At 41.4% G+C, this 14372-nt stretch overlaps 1 protein-coding gene across 1 annotated transcript in view; it reads left to right on the forward strand.

Annotated features, from left to right (window-relative positions):
* The window catches only part of ADAMTS5 (ADAM metallopeptidase with thrombospondin type 1 motif 5), a 170656-nt gene that overhangs the window by 129159 nt on the left and 27125 nt on the right, over window positions 1–14372 (forward strand). Inside the window, exons 6-7 of the mRNA XM_089659527.1 lie at window positions 1689–1864; window positions 4516–4691. Coding sequence (XP_089515653.1) covers window positions 1689–1864; window positions 4516–4691 — 352 coding nt within the window. The remainder of the gene's footprint in view (window positions 1–1688; window positions 1865–4515; window positions 4692–14372) is intronic.

Here is a 14372-nt window from a genome sequence, read left to right on the forward strand (position 1 = left end):
ATGTGTTCAATACTTTTTCCCTGTGCCATTCAATTTTATTACACATAACTAAATTTCTGAACTTATTTGTTTCGGTTACTTTGTATAGATTGCATGGGTTGTTACCAACATGTCAATAGCACCTTTATAAGTATATTTATCTAGAAAAATGGTGACATGTTCAATACTTATTTTACCAAAAAAAAAAAAAAATATATATATATATATATATATATATATGGTATATATTGGGGGGGTCCATGAAAATGGAGTTACCCTTTAAGCCTTTTTTGCAATATAAATACAAGCTTTGTTCAAATGATTTTATATTCCACCCAAAAAGTTTCCAAGAGCGTTATGGGATAACTAAAGAGACAGCACAGCATGGTCATCTTGATTTTTATACAGTTTTGCCATACAGTACAGCCCTGGCTGGCAGGGTAACATACCTATAGGTTTTAAATCCCCAAAATAAAAAAAGGAAGAGATGCTCACCATAGAAGTCAACTTTTGATTTATTAAAAGTAGTGCACAAAACAGTTCGACTGCTGCCACAAAATTTTAAACTCGTCTCACTCCTCACAGGAGGCTAAATCATATGGATTAGGATCCTTTTCCGGTTCAGTTTCTTTTTCACTTACAGGTCTGCTCCCATTGAATGTGCAGTAAAAAAAAAAGAGGCAACACACTGTTGAGCTCATCTCTATGTCACTACAATCTCTTCTCCTATCAGCATGCTCCTTGCATTTTTAGCATGCCTTAGGCTCCATGTACACTACAGCGCACGTTTAGGAGCTTTTCTGAGTTTTTTTCAGCAGCCCCTGAACTCACCCCAATGTTTTCCTATGTGTCCATGTACACAATGTCGTTCACAGTCTTTTACAGGCAGTTGAGTTTCCAGTCGTTTTTTTTAATGCAACAAACTTGCGTTCAGTAGATTTTGTCAGCATTTAAAATGCCAAACGCAATTTTTTTTAACTCTTCAATTTCCAGATGCTGTTCAGAGCCTTTTTTCATCATGAAAATTGCATGCAAAGTATTTTCCCGGTACTCAAATGGACCTGGTACACCATACTTTGAGGTTTCGCATGAAAGAAAATATGTTAGACACTGCTGCAATAATTTCTGCACAGGAATGAGCTGGAACACATCCAAACACCACAAAAAAAACCAGCTAATCTCAACAAATACTGCCCTCTCTGCTTCTGCTCTCTCTATTTCTCTCAAAATGTCTGAAATAGTTAATTTTTTACTGTTTATCAGTGCATTCTGGGCATTTTGGAAGGTCTCCAAAGGTTATCTTTAAAAAAAACGCTTCTAAATGCAAATGCAGCTAAACAGACGTTTTTTAACCTACATTTTCCAGCTGTCAGTTTCCATCGTTGTGAAGTGTTTTCCAAACGTCCTGTGTACATGAAGCCTTACTTGCTCCTTGTTCTGCTTCTCCCTCCCCCTCTTTGAGCTCTGCTGTACAGTGTGCACAGCAGACTGCAAGAGATGCAAGCTGCAAACAAATTCAGGTGCTTACACTAAAAAATAAAAATTAAAATGTAATAATGATTTCAGAGCTGCATTGATTTACGTCTATTGATATGTACCTGGAGTTCAGCTTTAGATATAAATATGTTCTCTTATGTGTTTGGAATATAGTATGCGACAGAGTGGAAAATCCTGCAAAACTGACATTTTCACTTCTTTTCCTCGTGAAGCTAAATCATTCCGGCAGCAGCAGTGTGAAGCCAGGAACGGTTATCAGACTGATGCAAAAGGTGTGAAAACATATGTTGAGTGGGTTCCTAAGTACGCAGGAATACAGCCAGGAGATGTCTGCAAGCTTATATGTCAAGCCAAAGGAACTGGATATTATGTTGTCTTTTCCCAAAAGGTAAAGGTTTAAATGTATTCCTTTTTTTAATATTCAGAAAATGTATGGAAACTGGCTTCAGTGAAAATAGTTGGTATAATATTCCTACATTTATAAAGGCAAAAATTCCATTATCATGTTTTTGTTGCTGCTGTCAGCAACTCCAGCTTTATCTTATAAATGAATGGTGATGGTGCAATGTACTGCAACCTTAGTAAACCTGAGCAACCAAAGTTCAGTAATGGTGTAGTCAGTTTAAAGATTCATTCTGATTGGTTGCTGAAGTTTGCGCATTGCTTTTAAATGACTTACATCTTCCCTTTATAGCTGACACCCAACTAATCTTGAGAAAGACAAAAAAAAGACAATGGTTCAACTCTGACCACAAAAAAAAAAAATTCCTCTTGCAGTGGGATTGCAAGGGTCAACTGCTCACTTTAGTTTAGGAAATTGGAGAAGGTGGATATACTTACCTAATCCTCCAATTCCCCCCCCCCCCAAGACCAGTCCCATGGTTTCCCATTGACATTCTATGAAATTGCATGCTTTTGGTGTGTTCTCTGAAAGTGTACCAACGATTCAGCATGCAGGAATTTTGGTGCACTTTCAGAAAAGGCACCAAAAAAATGCACAATCTAATAGAAAGTCTATGGGAAACTGTGGGTTAACCACATGAAAACTGCAGGTACATTTGTGCTGCGGCCAAATCGCAATGCAGAAATGTGAAACCTGCCTTAAGCGTGCCCATAAACAAAGCCTAAACAATGTTGGGACCTTCACCCTCCCAACAAACTTTCTACCAATCCACTCCTATCCTCCTCCTCTCTTACAAGCTAATGGTTTTTTTTTTCAACATATCTATTTATCTTTAATTATTTAATGGAACACATTCATGTAATTCCTGTATTCTCACTCAGGCAGGAATGGCATATGTAGTACTTACATACTTCCTGGGACACACATATCATGCATCCCAGAAGGCCATGGGGTATGCTACTGAACGTGCACCACGCCACGTCATCAGGGAGGTGGGCTGTCTTCTCCTGGTTTTTGCAGCTGACTCTACATTGCATCATCAGGGGACTGACTGCAAAAACTCATTAAAAAAACAGCCTTCTAATTGTGTCTCAGAAGATGGGGGGGGCATGGAATCTGGAATGCTGGAAAGATGTGATGGATCCCTACAGAACACCACTAGAATGCTGGGCACATAAATATGTTTTTTTATGTGCAATCAAGTGAATAATGTATAGGGTGCTGGGAATATAGGAGGGGGGGGGGGTGTGAAGTTCCTCTTTAACTGGAATAACCAGACAAATATCTTCTAATACAAAGCATTTAATTATTTCCTAAATATTGTTAAAGGAATCAGTTTAACTCCTAAAGCTTAACTCCTAAAGCTGAGCGGTAGCCACCCCAGTAAAGTTTTAATTGAAGGAACACTTTGGAAACATAGCAGATCTCAATGGGGAAAATTTATATATATTATTTTTCCCCGTCAAGATCTGCTGTGTTTCCAAAGTGTTCCTTTAATTTTTTAGAGCAGTGTGTATATAGATAGATATTTACGATGTCCAATTAACTTTTGAAATGTATCTATTACTGTGAATTATTAGTCTTTGTATCTGAAATCACTTACACTTTTTCCTGGGCAAGCAATTTTTATGGTGGAAGGAAGAAATATTTCTCAATTCCCCCATCAACACAGTCAGTGTTGATGGGGGAATCCCTCCCACAGTGCTATTGAGTTCTGCCAGTGTGGAGCCTTCCCTGCCAGCAGATCCCAATGATCTCTGCTGGTGACTATAGCTAGCAGCAGTGATCTCATGAAAAAAATCCAACAGGTTGGTTGTACTGAAGTTGATTGATGGATCGCCTTCAGTACAACCAGCCTGCCCATAGATAGATTTAATCTTGGCTGGTTCATGCTGAGCCATGAAATCTGCCATCTCCATTCGATCCATCTATGGCCGGCTTACAATGGTTGTAAATCTTTACATACACCCAGTGAAGTGACTAGCCTGTGGTGATACACAAAGATGAAACAAATCCTCCTACATGTATCTGTTTATCTGCAACCCTCACTTCTCTATATTCCTTCAAAGTTCAGAATTTATAGAGCTTGTCTGAGCTGTCAGAAAACAAGGGGCAGAGAGCTGAAATTACATACTACAGAGCTCAGAGTGGAGAGCTCTAAGAGCTGATTGGAGGGAAGGGACACACCTATTCACACAGCACACAGGAACAGAGCTGAGTCTGTCAATCACAGGTTGTGTGCTGGAGCTCCCTCCCCTGTCACCTATTTTCTCTTGGTGTCAGGAAAACTTCAGATGTGATTCATACTAATAGCAGAGGAATGAAGCAGCAGACAGAAATGACACTTAGTGCTCTTAATTGGAGCACACTACAGAGGGATATGCTTTGTACATACTTAATTTCTGAGGTTTACAACCACTTTAACGCCTCCTTCATATGAGCATTTTTGAGCATACAATGTGATTTGTTAGAAGGTAGGCTTCTGCGTACAGCCGCCCATAGTAATGAATGGTAGTACGTGGGTTTACGCTGCTATTTCCATAGTAACATTATGCTTACTACTCAAGTACAGATGCTCTTCGAACTTTGGCAGTAGTGAACATTCTATAATGATAACTTTGTGTTTTGTCCCATAGGTGACCGATGGCACTGAATGTAGGCCCTATAGCCATTCTGTCTGTGTTAAAGGCAAATGTGTGCGTACGGGATGTGATGGAATTATAGGTTCCAAGCTGCAGTTTGACAAATGCGGAGTATGCGGCGGTGACAATTCCAGCTGTACTAAAGTAATGGGCACCTTTACAACGAAGAGGTATGGAACTTCAGTGGAGTACAGTAAATGCAATATAATTGTGATTTTCTTTTTTTGGTTCACCGTAGCATAAGATAAGGAATTACACAGCAGGAATTTTTCATTGGTACTTACAAAGGATATCATTTTCAGTGGTCAATCCATTAACTTATCTACAAGGTTACAGATCCAGATGTGAGATGATATCATTTTAAGCATGGTGTGATAATTCCATTTTCTCTTAGGGCCCATTCCCGCTATGCATTGTGTTCATATAGAATGTGCTGACAAACACCTCAACACACTAAAAATCAGACAAGTCACTTTTTTTAACACAGCACAATGCAATGCCCGGTGTGTTGCAGTGCACTGTAGTGCTGGTGGGTTGCCCACTTGCATTGGGGATGACATTTGAGATAATGACACTGCATCTTGGTGGTGCACAGTAAAACACTCATTATACACCAAGTTACCGTATTTTCCGGCGTATAAGACGACTGGGCGTATAAGACGACCCCCTACTTTTCCTGCTAAAATATTGGGTTTGAGCTATACTCGCCGTATAAGACTACCCCTCTTCCAACGCACACCAAATAAAAATGAAAAAACATCAGATTTGATTTCAATATGGTATGCTATTTCAGTATGGTATTCCAATGATGGGGTGCTATTCCTCCCACTGACACCAATGATGAGGCACTACTCTTCCCACTGACACCAATGATGGGGCACTATTTCATCCACTGACACCAATGATGGGACACTATTCCTCCCACTGACACCAATGATGGTGCCCCATCATTAGTGTCAGTGTGTGAGGAATAGTGCCCCATCATTAGTCAGTGGGAGGAATAGTGCCCCATCATTAGTCAGTGGGAGGAATAGTGCCCCATCATTGGTGTCAGTGGGAGGAATAGTGCCCCATCATTGGTGTCAGTGGGGGGAATAGTGTCCCATCATTAGTGTCAGTGGGAGGAATAGTGTCCCATCATTGGTGTCAGTGGGAGGAATAGTGCTCCATCATTGGTGTCAGTGGGAGGAATAGCGGCCCATCATTGGTATCAGTGGGAGGAATAGCACCCCATCATTGGTATCAGTGGGAGGAATAGCACCCCATCATTTGTGTCAGTGGGAGGAATAGCACCCCATCATTGGTGTCAGTGGGAGGAATAGCGCCCCATCATTGGTATCAGTGGCAGGAATTGTGCCCCATCATTGGTGTCAGTGGGAGGAATAGTGCCCCATCATTGGTGTCAGTGGTGGAGGAATAGTGCCCCATCATTGGTATCAGTGGGGAGAATAGCGCCCCATCATTGGTATCAGTGGGGAGAACAGTGCCTCATCGTTGGTGTCAGTGGGGGAGGAACAGTGCCTCATCGTTGGTGTCAGTGTGGAGGAGGAATAGTGCCCCACCGTTAGTGTCAGTGGGGGAGAGGAGCAGCTACTCCTTCTTCCAGTTCAGCCACTCGATTTTCGCGGGGCCGCTCGGCTCCGCCTCCTCGCCGGTGATTGGTCGGCTGTGTGCCTTTCCAGTGCTGGCGCCCAATCACCGGTGAGGAGGCGAAGCCGAGCGGCCGCGTGACCATCGAGCGGCCAAACTGAAAGAAGGAGCAGCCGCGCTTCCTGGACCGGATCGTCGTGGGACCGGAGCCAGGTAAGGTACAGCAGCCCCTCTGCCCACCCCTGTGCTTAGTGTCCGTCGGAGGAGGAGGGGGGGCGGCCCCTCGAAAAAGTGCCGCCCTGACCCGGCTCGCACCGGCGTATAAGACGACCCCCGACTTTTCAGAAGATTTTCAGGGGTTGAAAAGTCGTCTTATACGCCGGAAAATACGGTACTATAACACATAAATGTGGCCTTAAGCACACTGAGAGCTTTCTTGTGTTTTTCTGCCCGAATGAAAGCTTATGAAAATGCCCCACAGTACACTGTTCCCAATGTAGTTTTGATGAACACTGGCTAAAGGTTCAGAAATTAAAAATTATCATAAAATCAGTTATTTAAAAGACTGTAAACCTGATTGGATCCATGTTCTTGGGTTCTCCTTAATACCGAAACATCACAGTGGTTGAACATTATGAATTTTAGTTTGATGGCGTAATTGTGAAGCACAGACTCCACAATGATGTTTACTTCATCCACCATGTTGGAGTGATTGCTCTACTTCTGTAGCAGGATATATATACTGTGTATATACAGTTGTGTTCAAAATAATAGCAGTCAGACATCACTAACCTGATCAATCACTGTTTTTTGTAGAAATGATATTTCTACATGGCAAATAATTTACTAGCAGGTGTAGTAGAGTAATAGAAATCCAACAGACCCAACAGTCATGACATGCATGCTGCTGATTCTGTGTAATTGAATCACTAATTGAAAGGGGCATGTTCAAAATAATAGCAGTGTGGAGTTCTATTAGTGAGGTCATTCATTCTTTGAAAAACAGGTGGCAATTATTGCCCTTATTTAAGGAAGGAAGGCAGCAAATGTTGTACATGCTGGTTACAGTGCATTTCTCTCTGAAATTCTGAGGAAAATGGGTCGTTCCAGACATTGTTCAGAAGAACAGCGTACCTTGATTAAAAAGTTGACTGGAGAGGGGAAAACATAAAGAAGTGCAGATAATGATAGGCTGCTCAGCTAAAATGATCGCAAATGCTTTAAAATGGCAACCAAAACCTGAAAGACGTGGAAGAAAGCGAAAAACTACCATTCGAATGGATAGAAGAATAGCCAAAATGGCAAGGACTCAGCCAACAATCAGCTCCAGGAAGATCAAAGAAGGTCTAAAGTTACCTGTGAGTACTGTTACAATTAGAAGACGCCTATGTGAAGCCAAGCTATCTGCAAGAAGCCTCCGCAAAGTCCCACTGTTGAAAAAAAGACATGTGCTGAAGAGGTTACAATTTGCCAAAGAGCACATTGACTGGCCTAAAGAGAAATGGCGCAACATTTTGTGGACTGATGAAAGTAAGATTGTTCTTTTTGGGTCTAGTGGCCGGAGACAGTTTGTCAGACGACCCCCAAACACTGAATTCAAGTCACAGCACACTGTGAAGACAGTGAAGCATGGTTGCGCAAGCATCATGATATGGGGATGTTTCTCATACTACGGTGTTGGGCCTATTTATCGCATACCAGGGATCATGGATCAGTTTGAATACATCAGAATACTTGAAGAGGTCATGCTGCCTTATGCTGAAGAGGAAATGCCCTTGAAATGGGTGTTCCAACAAGACAACAACCCCAAACACACCAGTAAACGTGCAACATCTTGGTTCCAGACCAACAAGATTGACGTTATGGAGTGGCCAGCCCCATCCCCGGATCTTAATCCAATAGAAAACTTGTGGGGTGACATCAAAAATGCAGTTTCTGAGGCAAAACCAAGAAATAGGGAAGAACTGTGGAATGTAGTCCAATCATCCTGGGCTGGAATACCTGATCACAGGGGCCAGAAGTTGGTTGACTCCATGCAACACAGATGTACAGCAGTTCTCAGAAACAGTGCTTATACAACGAAATATTCATTAAGTGATTCAAAGGAAAGCAAAATCTTCAAACATTTTTCAGTTTATATAGTGAATGTTTGAGTTTGTAAAGAAGAATACAAACACTGCTATTTTTTTGAACAGTCTAATATTCACTTTTCTTCAATTTTTTTAGAGGAACAACACAAATTTGATATATTTTTCTTCATGTTTTGATTTGGAATAGAATGTGTAGTGTTCCCAATGCATTTGTGTGTATGGAAATAAAAGCTATTAGAAGGATTTTGAGCTTTTTTCACTTTTTTCAACACACTGCTTTTATTTTGAACACAACTGTATATATATATATATATATATATATTACAGGTACTTATATAGCACTGTCAATTTACGCACCGCTTTACATATATATTGTACATTCACATCAGTCCCTAACCCTCTAGGGGCATACAATCTGAGGTCCCTAACTTACATTCATACATACACATACTAGGGCCAATTTAGACATGATCCAATTCACCTACCAGCATGTCTTTGGAGTGTGGGAGAAAACCGGAGTACCTGGAGGAAACCCACGCAGGCACAGGGAGAACATGCAAATTCCAGGCAGGTGGTTCCGTGGTTGGGGATTCGAACCAACGACCCTAGTACTGCCAGGTGGAAATGCTAACCATTTAGCCACTGTGCTGCCCATAATGTGTTGGACTATGGAAGCTTAATCCCTTCCTGCCCACCCTGGAGTCCCTTTAAGTAGTTCAGAATGCCTGGGAAGGATCGTTGATCATGTGACCACTGTCACAGTGGTCGCATGATCATATAGTGGTCCTTCTGGTCACCTATCTTTACGCCAGACCAAGAGCTGTCTTTTTGCTGAGCGCGTGCAGTGAGCATACTGCCCAAAATATAATTATCGGCAGCCCAACAATGCATATGTGCAGCGTGTGGATGTTAAATCCCATCCTTTTGCCATCACACATACTGTATGTGTTTGAAGGTTATAAAGGGGCTGATAAGTTTCTTCTCCACCAAATTGCATGCCTATTCTTCTGGATCACATTGAAATCTGTATGACACACCTGTTAAAACTCCTATTCAAAATCTATGTCAGGCCCAAAACTTTTTTTAGTTTTAGATGGAGTAGAGAATAAATAGAGCCACTGTCTGATTTTTACTGATTTCTTGGGGCTCTGTTAGATTCTCCCTCATTTACTGTCCTGGTGACAACAGTTTTACCAGACAGAAAGCAAGGGAATCTCTGCAATGGAGACATAGACAGAAAAATAAATCTGACAGGGCTCCTAGCATTCCCTTTCTCTACTCAGAAAAAAAAACCCGCTATTTCACTCTATGTTGCTGTTGGAGAATTCCCCAAATCCCCTAACTTCCTGACTAATAAAAAAATGTCAGCAGCACAATGAGGGAAGCCCCAGATAGCAGCAGAATCCCCACAGGGGTTCTAAGCCTTCCCCACTCCAAAATTAGGAAAACAAGCTTTGGCTTGACATACACTTTTTAGTGAACCTGTGTCCATGCTTTGCACAATAATGTACTTATATATTAAAAAAAAACAGTAAAGCCACCTTTGTAGTTATAGGCACTGTGGAGAAATTCATCTTCAAAGTTCACAACAGAGGCACTGAAATCAAACTTTTTTCCTCTTTTTACTTTTACTTTTTTGGAAGCAAAATTTTAGCAGACTGACAGCCTTCTAATGTAAACAGCAGGCACTTCTAAAGCTGACCATACACTGTTTGACTCCTTCATCCACCCTGCTAAGACATGGTATTCTGACAGCTGCACCTGTCAGTATCAGAATACAATAATCAATGGCTGTAGCTGATGCTGATCAATAAACATTTTCCAATGTGTTCCTTTGACAGAAGACGAATAAAGTTTCGACTTCTGTTTAGTGTCCGAATTTCGATCAGTGTCTGGCCAGGTCAAGTTGTTAGAAACTTTAGCGTTGCAATCTTTGACAATCTTTTAAGAATAGATTATGTTACAGCACATGCAGCTAGTGAGGACAATGATGACTTGTTTTATAGTTATTGTACTGCTTAATAAAAATATGTAAATTCCAGGCATCAACGTAATATATATTTACATTGGCCCAGCTTGGACTGTTGTAACTACTGTATGTATTTAGTATACCTGGCCAATGCCACTGAAAGCTGGAAATCACTGAAGTAGACACCGCTACTTCAGTCATCTCAACTTGCCTCCGGGTCCTGTGCTGAGCAGCTGGCCTGATGCATTGTGAATACAGGAGGTCGTTAACTCAACATAAGCTCCATTCAGAGAATACTTTGCATTTTCTGAATGAACGCAATTAATTGGACGAGGTGGAGAGCATAATACCCCAACTCTCTACCTCATCCAATCAGAGTACCCTTTGCGTTCATTGAGAAAATGCAAAGCATTCTTTGAATGGTGCCCATGCCTAGCATCTGACCTCCTATATTCACATTGCAGGAGAGCAGATGCTCGCGCAGAATCTGGAAGCAAGTGGAGATCACTGAAGTAGCACTGTGTACTTCAGTGTTTTCCAGCTTGAAGCTGCTTTGGCCAGGGTGGATCAATGTAAATCCGGTCATAGACAGAGCAATTTCCTTTCCTGTAACCACAGGCTGCAGGAAAGAAATCACTCAATTTCCCCATCAACACAGCCATTGTTGATAAGGAGTCCCTCTCGAGGAGCCATTGTGTTTTCCTGACGGCATTAACCACATGTAAAAGTGGACGGCCTGGATCTATCGATCAACTTGGGTACATTCAGCCTATAGATGGCTTTACTATGTATAGCATGTCAATGTCTGGAATTATTCTTTAATGTCCATTGTGCATTTTAATGCTTTGTGATCACATTTATTTGATCATTGACGCAGCTTAAACCAACAATGCCTATCAAAGTCCATGATATTTAACTTGTATCTGTTTCAAGATACAATTAAGCTTGAAACAATAGGAATCTGTATTTTAAGGGTGAAGAGAAGACTTGACTATACATGTACAGAAATTAATTATACATAATATAAGTTCTAATGCTATTAGAGGACCCAGTTGGTGATATACAGTAGGGGAAAATAATTATTTGATCTCCTGCATATTTTGTACATTTGCCCACTTACAAAGCATTGATGGGTCTAGAATTTTTACCATAGGCATATTTTAAATGATAAAAACAGAATGTCAACCAATATCCAGAAAAAAATCACGTTACAAATGTTATAAATTGAGTTACAGTTCACTGAGTAAAATAAGTATTTGATCCCCAAGCATAATATGACTTAGTACTTGGTGGAGAAACCCTTGTTGGCAAACACAGAGGTAAGGTGTTTCTTGTAGTTGGTTAGCAGGTTCGCACACATCACAGGAGGGATTTAGGTCCACTCTTCTTTACAGATCTTCTCTAAATTCTTAAGGTTTCTTGGCTGTTGCTTGGCAACTCGAAGTTTCAGCTCCCTTCATAAATTTTCTATCAGATTAAGGTCTGGAGACTGGTTAGGCCACTCTATGACCTTAATGTGCTTCGTCTTGAGCCACGCCTTTGTTGCTTTGGGGGTATGTTTTGGGTCATTGTCATGCTGGAAGACCCATCCACAACCCACATCTTCAGTGTTCTGGCTGAGGGAAGAAGGTTCTCATCCAAAATTTTTCAATACATGACCCCTGTCATTGTCCCCTCAATGTGGCAAAGTCAGCCTGTAATTTTAACAGATAAACAGCCCCAAAGAATAAGGTTTCCACCTCCATGGTTGACTGTATGGATGGTGTTCATAGGGTCATAGTCAGCATTTTTCTTCCTCCAAACATGGCGAGTCGAATTAATGCCAAAAAGCTCAATTTTGGTCTCATCTGACCACAGCACTTTCTCCTAATCCTTCTCTGAATCATTTAGAGGCAAACTTCAGACTGCCCTGTACATGTGCCTTCTTGAGGAGGGGGACCTTGTGGGCGCTGCAGGATTTCAGTCCATGGCGGCGTATTGTGTTACCAATTACCCCATGAGGCAAAATCGCGCATGGAGCTCCAGACCAAGGGCAATTGATGGTTATTTTGTATTTCTTCCATTTGCGAATAAATATAATTGCTCCAGCAGTTGTCTCCTTCTCACTAAGTTTCTTGCTGATGGTCTTGTACCCTATTCCAGCCTTATGCAGGTCTACAGTCTTGTCCCTGATGTCCTTTGACAGCTGTTTGGTCTTGCCTGTGATGGTGAATGGAAGAAAGAGATTCTATGGACAGGTTTCTTTTATACACAGAGTTATACATGAGTTGTCATTAGAGGCACCTTCTTAAATTGACAGGAATAATCTGTGTATGACATGAGCACATAGCCAGTTTGTGGGAGCCAGAATTATTGTTGGTAGGGTATCAAACATGGGCGGACTGACCATTTGGAAACTCAGGCACTGCCTGAGGGCCCGGGGTCAGTAGGGGGCCCCATGAGATGCCCCTGGTACCTTTTTCATAGGCTTTTTTGAGTTTGGGCAAGGACACAGGGGCCCCATGATCCCCTGTTGCCCAGGGGCCCCATAAGTTGTCAGTCCGCCCCTGGTATCAAATACGTATTTCACTGCAACTCAATTTATAACATTTGTATCATGTGTTTTTCCTGGATTTTTGGTTCATATTCTGTCTCTATGATTTAAAATACACCTATAATAAAAATTTTAGACTCTTCATTTCTTTGTAAGTGGGCAAACTTACGAAATCTGGGGATCAAATAATTATTTTCCTCACTATGCATAGGTGGAAAAGCTTTAAGTAAAGTAGAAGCCTTTAGATTTTGTCATTTGGTATAGTACAGACTGACACTGGAGAGTTCTTTCCATCACATTGCTCCTTATCTGTAAAAGCTTTAATCTAATCTAATATGTTTCGCCTGTCGAGCTCACTTTAAGTCGTCAGTGCAGTGAGGCTAAACAGACGATATTAAAATGAACTGTGTAAGATACTTTTTATTGCGGACTATAGAGGAGCCTCCTTACTCTGCCAATATCTCCCTTCACTCAGCTATGAAAGACGCTGAATCTGCTGTTGCTGCTGTTCTCCGTGCTCTAATGGAAGACTGAGTGCTGCTAATGTGAAAATAAAATTTGAAAGCCAATGAGAAGTGAATTCCTTAGCCTACAAATTGGCCTTTACTGCATGCACTACTAACACTGCTCGCTTGTTTAAATAACTCCAGCTCTCAATCTATTCTATTTATACAGTTTTTTTCTAAAGAACTTTACTGAGAACAGAACTTGTCACAACTCTACTTACTAGTTACAAGTGTTCTGATGTTCATACTTTCTAAAAGAGCGAAGTCTTCTATCAGCATAGAGTGCAAACTCACCTATAAAAGAGTTACCTCCTGTAACATTTCATGTGTTTTATTCCTGTTCTTCGTTGTATTCATCTGTCCTTTTTTAAAGTGTTTCTAAACCAAAGAACAAAAATTTAATTAATTGCATCTTAATAGCCCTTAGATATAGCGACTGCGTTCATTTTCTTTTTTTCAGGTGCTTTTTGCTTTATTTTTACCTTCCTCTCCTTGGGTGACAGCACCCACTCCACTCTAGCTATGGAAGACCAACATTTTTAACCAAGGCTGCTCATCCCTGATTTGGACTACACAGTACCCCTTCCTCTTTTCATGTTTCAGGGAACCCCTGCTAATATATACGATATCTACAGCTACATTACCATAGCCCGGTGGTCACTGGGAAATCACTGGGAAATATGTTTCCTACGTTGGTTGTGAGTGGGAAGTATACTCCCATTACAGATAGCTAAAAAGATGATTATTATTTGTGGTTACATACAGGGCTGGGACCAGGGGTGGGCGGGAAGGGCGGCTGTTCTGGACTCAATGGTTTACTGTAGAGATGAGGGTGCCTTCCTTTTGTTACAGGGCTGACAGGAGTAGTGACAGCGGCAGTGATTTTAACAAGCAAGTGACTGCTTGTTAGGATCCCCTAAACTTTCACATCACGAACCAGGAAGTGGCACAATTTGGCATCTTTGCCCTGGGTGCTCAATGACCTTGTCCCAGCACCTGTTACATATCTGAGAGGTAGAAATGGTTCATTGCTCAAGGAACCTCTAGCAACCTCTGGAGGAAACCTGGTTGAGAAAGGCTGATATAGAGTAAAGTGTTCTGTACATCACTTGATGCCAAACACTTGATTAGGATTTGCTGGCTTCCACATTTCCACCACCAGC

The sequence above is a fragment of the Staurois parvus genome, unplaced genomic scaffold, assembly GCF_062004578.1.
Source record: "Staurois parvus isolate SC_StPar_1 unplaced genomic scaffold, SC_StPar_1.0 ptg001162l, whole genome shotgun sequence".
Classification (NCBI taxonomy): domain Eukaryota; kingdom Metazoa; phylum Chordata; class Amphibia; order Anura; family Ranidae; genus Staurois; species Staurois parvus.